The 8,905-nt window shown below is 58.8% G+C and overlaps 1 protein-coding gene across 4 annotated transcripts in view; it reads left to right on the forward strand.

Annotated features, from left to right (window-relative positions):
- The window catches only part of TPCN1 (two pore segment channel 1), a 65,160-nt gene extending 56,352 nt beyond the window's left edge, over positions 1-8,808 (forward strand). For all 4 annotated transcript variants that reach the window (XM_035017051.1, XM_035017050.1, XM_035017052.1 and 1 more), the window contains exons 21-28: positions 96-185; positions 1,448-1,563; positions 2,255-2,301; positions 2,916-2,984; positions 3,166-3,250; positions 4,071-4,210; positions 4,346-4,426; positions 6,187-8,808. In XM_035017051.1, the coding sequence (XP_034872942.1) occupies positions 96-185; positions 1,448-1,563; positions 2,255-2,301; positions 2,916-2,984; positions 3,166-3,250; positions 4,071-4,210; positions 4,346-4,426; positions 6,187-6,309 (751 nt within the window). In that variant the 3' untranslated portion in view covers positions 6,310-8,808. The remainder of the gene's footprint in view (positions 1-95; positions 186-1,447; positions 1,564-2,254; positions 2,302-2,915; positions 2,985-3,165; positions 3,251-4,070; positions 4,211-4,345; positions 4,427-6,186) is intronic.
- The last annotated feature ends 97 nt before the right edge of the window (positions 8,809-8,905 follow it).

The raw sequence follows: 8,905 nt of genomic DNA on the forward strand, positions 1-8,905 counted from the left end.
CAGTGGGTCTGAGGATGCTGGGGCTGCCGGAGGCGCCGGTCGGTCTCTCTTGCCTGGCCCCCAGTCACCCTGTCCCTTCTGACCCTCCTCCCCAGCCTCGGCCTCACCCTGCTCATCTTTTACTACTCCTTCGCCATCGTGGGCATGGAATTCTTCTGTGGGATCCTCTACCCCAACTGCTGCAAGTGAGTACACAGCGGGGGCCTGGCCCTGCCTGCCCCCTCCGTGTTTCCAGAGGAACCAAGCCAGGACTGGCGCGCTGCCCCCAGCCCCGCTGAGCGGGTCCCCGGCAGGCTCGGGGGCCGCAGGGACACACCTCTCCAAGCCCCAGCACCCTTCGAAGCCCCGGGAATCACTTTGCTTTGCTTTCGAGGGCTTAGTGGAGTACGATAGCTAAGTGAGGGACCTGGAATCAGAGGGCTGTCTCTGAGGCGAGGACATCTGAGCAGGTTTCCCCGTCCCCAAGCAGGCCTCCGTCCCCTCGCCCTTTGGGCTGAGGTCTGAAGGCCTCCCCTGAACCAGGAGCGGCCTGAGGCCCGAGTCCTATGGCTTCCTCCCACTTGTCTGGGGGCAGTGGGGACTCGGCAGACACATCAGCTCGGGCCGCCTGGCAGCATTAGGCCGATGGTCACCCACAGGAAGGCCTTTGGGGACAGGGGTAGAGCGTGGGGAGCACAAGCTCCCGTGACCTCTCCCTTCCTCCAAGCCGCCACGACGAAAGCAGTGTGCTCTGATGTTAATTCTCTAGTCACAGTGTTCTCTTCAAAAATTTAGCCCCTGAGGCCTCAAGCACAAACTCCTTCCAAAGACGCTGGCAGCCATTTTGAGTGTCGGGCTGAGCTCAGAACCAGAGGCCGACAGCATTGGCCACAAAGTCCACAGTGGGCCAGAGTCACCAGGGCAGCCGCCCGAGGCCTGGGACTCTGCCCTCTGAACAAGTTCCCTGGGGGCCCGAGGACCAGACGGGTAGAAACGTCAGCATGAATGTTAACAGAGCAGCCAGAAAGGACTAGAAGGAAAGCCGCAAATAAGCTCTCAGAACAGGGGCAGCCTTTCGGAGCACTCCCGCCTGGTGCTGGGGCGAGCCCGGCAAGGAGCTCTCCCCCGCATGGGGTCACAGATGGGGAGAACCAGGGGAGACACCGCCTTTCTCTCCCTTGCTAGCGTCTCCCTCCGGTAGCTGGGAGGGAGACAGCTTCGCTGGTAGCAGAGAAATGCCAGATGGACGCAGATAAGCAGGAGGCAAGCCTAGGAGTCCCCAGCAATGCCCAGCCAGTGAGAGGAGCCGAGGGCCTCCCTTGAGCCAGGAACATGGGCCAGCGAGCTGGGGGCTGGGCCAGGACGGCGGCTCCCTGGTCAGAGCCTTGTTCGCTTAAGCCTTCTGTCCTCTGTCGAGGTGACCGATTTTCTTGTGACCTTCCCCCTGCCCCTCTGTCTCCCTGGCCAGTACCAGCACCGTGGCTGACGCCTACCGCTGGCTCAATCACACCGTGGGCAATAAGACCGTTGTGGATGAAGGCTATTATTATCTCAATAACTTTGACAACATCCTGAACAGCTTCGGTGAGTGCAGAGGCCACAGGCGGGACAGTCCCCGGGTACGCTGCCTTGGTCACCGCGGGCCCCAGACGCAGCCTAGCAGAGCTGTCAGAGGCCTCCCCAGTCTGAGCTGTTTGCGACACTTTCCCGAGTCCTCTGGAGCCTCAGTGGGGTCCATGGTTTGCCCTGCCGCAGGGGTGCAGGCCAGATCCCAGCACCCACTCCCCACCAGGTTTCATTCCTGGGAACAGAGGTGCTTCATGCTCTGCTGGGAGGGGGACAGCCTGAGGCTAGGGAACCCCCCCCAGTCACAACCCCACAGTTGCAGGCTGGGACAGCCACACCAGCCCACCACAGTGCCCTGCACTCACCCCAGCCCCCAGCTCGGGTTCCACGGAGAGGCTGGGGCCGGGGCAGGACACAGCTCAAGAGGAAGGGGAGCCCCTCATGGCATCCCAGCTCTACACCCACGGCCCACCCCCAGCCCTGGTTGGTCACAGGCTGCCGAGGCGGAGGCATGCCCTCTGGGGGCCAGGCCAAGATGGCAGCACTCCCTACAGGGGGGGCGCTTGGAACACACAGTCCAAGCTGGCAGACGGGGACGCCACCATCTAGGTGCGTGGTACCCAGGATAGGCAGAGAGAGGCCACTTGAAACAGACTTGGAAAAAGGGAGTCTGATTGAAACACTCCTCATTCCCCCTTCCCTTTGGCAGTGACCTTGTTCGAGCTCACAGTTGTCAACAACTGGTACATCATTATGGTAAGGACCTCGGTCAACTCCTGGGGGCATCTTCCCACCATCCTCTGAGACCAGCTCTGGCCTTGCCCGGCCCCCGATGGGATGCCTCGCCCTTCTGTTCCCTGTCGGGGTTGGGGGCCTGGGTCACACAGGGTTGGGGTTCTGCAGAGAGCCTGCAGTGCGAGATGGGCCCCAGGAGCCAGCCCTCTGCGTTTGCTGGACTTGCTTCTGTCCCTGCCTCCCCCCCACCACATCCCCTAGCGGCCCAGAGATGCCAGTTAGCCTGTGGGTCTCTGTCCTTCTTCCACTGCTGTCAAGAAACAGTGTGGCAAGGGTTGTTGGGTTTGGTTTTCCATTCCTTAAATTCTTCCAAGTCTTCCACCCCTGCTTGGGACAAAGACCGCCCATGTCAGTCCTGAACACTGCCACCCTGGGGAGCGTCCAGGGCTCATGCAGCACAGAGGAGTTTTTAGGCCCTGGGAGTGAGGGCCCCCTCCTGTGTCTGCCACACCCCCGGGCAGATTGGGCAGGGTCCGTAAAGAGCTGGGCATGCGGGGGACCGTGGAGTGGCCTGAGTGCACAGTGACCTGGCCCTGCCTGGGTGCCCACTCACTGGCCTCCCCCTGTGTCCCCAGGAAGGTGTCACCTCTCAGACCTCACACTGGAGCCGCCTCTACTTCATGACTTTTTACATCGTGACCATGGTAGGTCCCCAGCCACACTCTCTGCCCTTCATCACTCAGACTCTCCAGCTTCCCCTGCCTGGTGGGCGGCCGCCCGGGGAGGAGGGGCCGGGGCCCGGCGTCAGCATCTGACCGGGCTCTGCTGGGTGCGGGCCCCGCAGCGGCTCACATGCCCGCCCTCCCGCTCTCTGCGCCTGGCCAGGTGGTGATGACCATCATTGTCGCCTTCATCCTCGAGGCCTTCGTCTTCCGAATGAACTACAGCCGCAAGAACCAGGACTCGGAAGGTGTGTAAAAGCAGCCGTGGCCGGAGCCTTCCCGCTGCTCGTCTGGCTGGCTGCCCAGCTGTCGGCTGTCTGGCTGTCCGGCCCCGCTGTCTGGCTGTCCAGGCTTCTGGCAGTTCAGCATATCTGTCTGGTGTATCTGTTACCTCTCTCGTGTGCATTGCTTTTCAAATACTTAATGACGGAACAATGCTGTCGATCTCATGTTCAAAATAAAAATAGTCCATGTCCAAGATGAGAAGAATTGCAGAGCAGAGAAAGGCCTATTGTGAACACAGCAGCCCTCTGCCCCGCCCTCCCACGCCTCCAGACACTTGTCCTCCATAGCTGGCTGTCCTTTTCGAATCTCTAAATCACATGGTCACAGTGTGGTTCTAAAGGGTGTCAATGTCGGACCAGTAGTTCATCCTTCCGCAACTGGATGACTGCAGCTGGGATAATGGCCTTGCCTGTTCCGAGGTGCAGAGCTTTGTGTGTGCTGATCCTTCCAGATTCTCCATCAGAGCCACCACATACCTGTTTCCAAATCTCTGTCTTATCCGGCCATCTGACCGTTTTGGCTCAGAGACTCCCTGCCGAAACCCTCTGTCCCCTATAAGCTGCTGGCCCAACCAGTGCCCCCGGCGCCCACAGCAAAGGGAGGGGAGGGGACATGCGTGCCAGATGGCAGGAGGTGGGGGGTGCGTCGTGCTGATGCGGGTTTGCTCGGAGGGAACCTTAGGACGCCCGCTGGGGCCGCAGGGAGGAGGGCTGCACCAGACCAAGCCAGATCGGGGGGCTCTGAGCCCCAGGCTCCTTCCCAGCCCTGGCCTCCCCTCTACAGTTGATGGTGGCATCACCCTCGAGAAGGAAATCTCCAAAGATGAGCTGGTTGCTGTCCTGGAGCTCTACCGAGAGGTGCGAGGAGCCACCTCGGACGTCGCCCGGCTGCTCAAGGTCCTCTCCCAGATGGAGAGACATGAGGTGAGGAGCCTCGGGGCCGCCTCCGATGGAGGGGACAGGTTTCGGTTTAGTGGAGGGCCTCCCCACTGTCATCCCCTCAAGCCAGCTGAGGCAGGGCACCGCTTGGACCGATCCTAAGCCTCCGCTCTTTCTTAGCAAAACACCGTGGTGTTTCTGGGACGGAGATCAAGGACCAAAAGTGACCTGAGCCTAAAGATGTACCAAGAAGAGATTCAGGTAGGCGTGCCCCTGCCTCCGCTGCCTAGACCCTCACCCCCAGCTCCTGCCTGGGGGTGGGCCTCCCTGCTGCGGAGCGGGGGCTACCGTCCTGTCCCTACCCTGAGTGTGGAGTCAGGAGGCGCAGTGCGGGGATCGGGGCCATCTGTTGGGCCGCCGCCAGTGGTGTCTGGGACGCAGCGCTGGGCAGGGCTCGGGCTCGGCCGTGAACCCTTGGCCCTTCCCCAACACCAGCAGCTCTCTCATACGGCCCTCCCGCTTGAGCATTCTCCAGAACCTATCCCGATTTCTGACTCTGAGCCAGAGCCGCAACTGCGGTGTGTACAGCAGGAGACGTCATGGGCAAGAGGGGGGTGCAGGCCCCGGAGAGCTGGCAAGGGCCGGGCTCGTCAGAGAAGGCAGCCTCCTCTCGGGGCCATCAGGTTCTCCTGGGGCCTTGGATCCCTTGGGTGTTTGGGCTGTTTGAGGGTTTTTTGTGGTGGTTCTAATTTAAGAGAAGGGAGAAGTCAATTTTTTTTTTTTTTTTTTTTTTTAAGTAAAACCTCCCTGCCTTTCCACATTGAGAGCTAGGTAAACAATCTTGCAAAGCACCATGTGGGCTGACACCCTGCATTCCAGACAGAACCCACAGAGCACAGGCCACCAGCACATGAGCTGTGCTTTGGGTCTTCCGTTCAGCCTCCAGGTCCCAGGGCTCAGGGGAGAGTCTCCCACGCCACCCATCGGACTCTGCTGTGTCTGGCATCCTAACAGCCAGAAACCCTCTGTTTTCACTGGGACAGTGATGACCAATGTCCTCGCCCAGAAGGCAGGGAGGCTGCAGCACGCCAAGCTGACTCACATTCTCTGTGAGAACACAAGGGCTGTGGACACATAGTGGTTCGTGAAACTGGGGCCGCAGAGATGTGAAACTCACACGAACTTCGGCATCGTGAGACCTGGGTTTGATTGCTGGCTCTGTGACCTTGGGCACGTCCCTCAGTCTGTTCACACCTGTGAAAGGGGGACAGTCTCTGGCTCCAACGTGGGCATGCACTCTGCTGCTGTCCTCTGTCCTCTGCCCACTCCCAGCCTCAGCGTCCCCCTCTGTACAGTGAGGGGGCACAGAAAGAAGGCCATCTCAGTCTTGTTTAAGCTCTCAAGTTCTGTGGCTCAGATTCTTTAAACACCTACGGTAGCTTTTCTAATTCCTCAATCACCTGTCTCTGAAAATGTCAGATGACAAAACATTATGGGTCTTTGGTGGGTTACGGTTTTTTTTGCAAAATGCTCTCACAGCCTTATTGGAGGGGAGCAAAAGCAACATGGGAGTTAGGAGAGGCTCTCAACTTCATCCAGCTTCGTACAACTTCTAAGCCTCGGTTTTCTCAGGTGTCCATGAGGACACGGTTCCTGCCACGCTCGAAAGGGATAACACCGGGGAATCCCTTTGTGAAGGACAAAAGATTATGTTCACAATCAAACAGAGAATGATTATGACTACCTGGGCCTCGCTTAAAGAGATGATATGTGCCAAGGAGAATATTTATAAGGAGGCTTGCAAACCTCTAACAAGGGAAAGATTTCACAGTAATTTTTTTCTGTTTGGGCCACATGCAGAATTCCCAGCAGGCCCAGGGGTATCCTGAGTGAGGCTGGCTCCCGCTGCCCGCTGTGTGCCCCAGGGCAGGGTGGGGTGGGGGCTCTTCGGGCTGCGGCAGGTGCGGGGCTGGCTGGGAGGGGTGCCGCCCGCTCAGCGCCCCGTCTGCACTCTGCTCTAGGAGTGGTACGAGGAGCACGCCCGCGAGCAAGAGGAGCGGCAGGGACAGCTCATCGGCAGCGGCCAGGTCCCCACCACCCAGCAGCTCCCAGGCGGCCGCCAGCGCTCCCAGACCGTCACCTAGCCCCAGCACGACAGCCATCTCTTCTATGCAATAACACAATAGTATTATTTTACTACGACATATTGAAAAAAAATGCGCGTGTGTGTGTGCACGCACATGCATTCATATATATGCACATATTTATATATACGAAGAGTAAAAGACAAGATGGGGTTTGGTGTGTAACCACCCTGCCCTGTTTTTAACCCCAGAGGTCACTCTGGTTTGGGGGGGGTCAGGCCGCCGTGAGCTCTGCCTAACGTGGAAAGTTCCAGAAGGCCTCTTCAGAAAAAGACCACTTGGATAGATCCTACCGATCTCTGCAGGGCTCGCCTTCAAAGTGGGCCAGCCCTCCCTAGGCCAGATCCACACCGTCTTCCCAAGGCTGCACTCACACCCACATCCCAGCTGACCGCTTCCCCACTAACTTTCCCTGCGGCCCGCGTCACGGGGTGTCTGGCCTGCTTTAGGGACAAAACCACTTAGGATGTGGGTTAGTATTTCTATATATATGATAATATAATAGAACATTTCCTCGGGGGACCAGTCCCTAGGACCTAATGGATAGAGTACTCAAGGGGTGTGATCATGCCCATGCGGTCGGATCTCAGCCAGTTCTGGGCAGCGTGAGATTGCGCGTGATTGCGCGAATTTCACATCCTGGCTCTGTAAGCCTTCTCTCCCACACTTCCTTTGGTTTAACCCTCGTTGCTGCAGATCCTTCTAAAATGGCCTCCTTTAGACTCTCAGATGGAGGAAAGCAAGCAAGAGGGCCGGGCTGATGGCTGCCCGACCCATTCCTGAGACGGGCTTTTGCCACTAGAACCCTTTTCCTTGTGATTATCTTGTTCCGGCAGAGACATCTTGGTTACAGAATTCTGCTAAAGACAATGGCAGATCCTTCACATTGTGCATTAGGTTCTGCTGCTGGGAAGGGGTGCACGGAGCAAACGCTCACTGTGGGAGGTCCACGGCAGGCCTGCGGCTGAGCCCCTGCCTGTCCACTGGGACAGCTCCCCCCCCACCACGAACCCACCTTGAGCAGTCCCCTCCGTGGACTCCACTGAGGCCAGAATGGGGACCTGGCTTGCCCCAGGGTTCTTCACTGGCACAGCTAGGTTCAGGTGAGCCCTCAGTTAACCGAGTCCCCCCTATATCTTGTGGGGGTTCTCCTGAGATCAGCAGGGTTGGGGTAGGACCAGTGCTTGAATCCAGAGCAGGCGTTGGGGTTGGCAGCCCCAGTGAGCGCTGTTGGCGTTGGCAGGAGCAGCAGGGTCAGAACAGAGGGAGCTCTGGTTCAGCTCTGCTGGGCTGCAAACCGAGCACGGTGCAGGAGGCGGTGGGATGAAAAGGGTCGGCAGGGGGCAGGGGAAGCAGCCCCTGCTGGGCATCCTGCTCTGACCCCAGCTTTCCAGATGCCTCCACTGCCTCCCAGGACGGGAAGGTGGGTGGGCAGAAGTTTCCCCCTGCCACGCCCTCCTCCTAGCAGGGTATGGCCTGATCCCAGGGGAGCCATGCTGGGATCCCCCACCGCCTCTCCCCCGCCATCCCCAAGGCCAAGGCTTCTCGAGGGCGGCCCTGGAGGGGCTGATTCTAGAGCCAGTATAGTACAGCTGTGCCCCTCACCAGGGGAGAAGCGGTGGACGTTTGTTTCTGTTTTTAAAGCACAGCCCTTTGGGGAAACAGTGAACCAGGGAGATCCCCACGGGGCATCAGGAGACTGGCCTTGTCCTCTGTCTCTGGACGCCCGCAGCCCTGCTGCACCGAGCCCAGGCCAGAACCCTTTGCCCTCTCCGGAGAAGGAACTTTTATTTATTTGCACAATTGGGTGCCTTTTAGCATTTGTGTGTTGAAATGGGTATTCTGGAATCAGGAGTCAAGGGACAGCTTTCAAAGGAGGATAGGCCCTCTGCCCTGAGTGTTTGAGCCTCATTCTAGTCCCTTCCCCTGGTGAACCAGGGAGGGACGACAGGGTAGTTGAGGCCCCTGGTGTGGCGGTGGTACCAGGACGGGTCAGATCTAGTCCTCCCTCCAGCCCTGTCCTCTGAGAAAGGCCCTGGTTCTGGCTAGGTGGGAGGAATGCAGCGGCAATCCTGCTGCGGGCCAGACCCCGGTCAGGAGAGGGCACCCTTGTCATTGAGGCTAAGGACAAGCTGGCCCCTCGGGGTCACCCAGGCCTGTGAGATCTGAGGGACCTGGGACATCATCCAGCTCAGATGCCCTCTCACCACCCATGTCCTAGCCGAATGAAACCAAGGTCAACCTTACCAACCTGCCCTTGGCCATGATGGCATTGTACCCCCGCCCCGCTTTGGGGGTGGGGGGGACGCCAGCTGGCCCCTCCTGCTCGCTTCCCTCCCCCAACCCAGCCTTACTCCGCACCATGTGACAATCATTTTGTATGGATAGAGGGAGCAACGCTGTAAGGTTTTGTACATTGGTGATTTGTTAACCTGGAAAACCCACTGTGTCTCCAGATTTCCGGCATATTAATAAAAAAGCCTTTGCTTTGTAAACATGGCTGCCGCCTCGTGACTTCCCCAAGTGACGTCCTATGGCTTCCGGCACCACGGGGGAAAGGGGCAGGTCCCAGCCGCGGTTGTTCCTGACCCCACCT

This window comes from Mirounga leonina, unplaced genomic scaffold (genome assembly GCF_011800145.1).
Source record: "Mirounga leonina isolate KUSES-001 unplaced genomic scaffold, KU_Mleo_1.0 Mir_171, whole genome shotgun sequence".
Lineage (NCBI taxonomy): Eukaryota > Metazoa > Chordata > Mammalia > Carnivora > Phocidae > Mirounga > Mirounga leonina.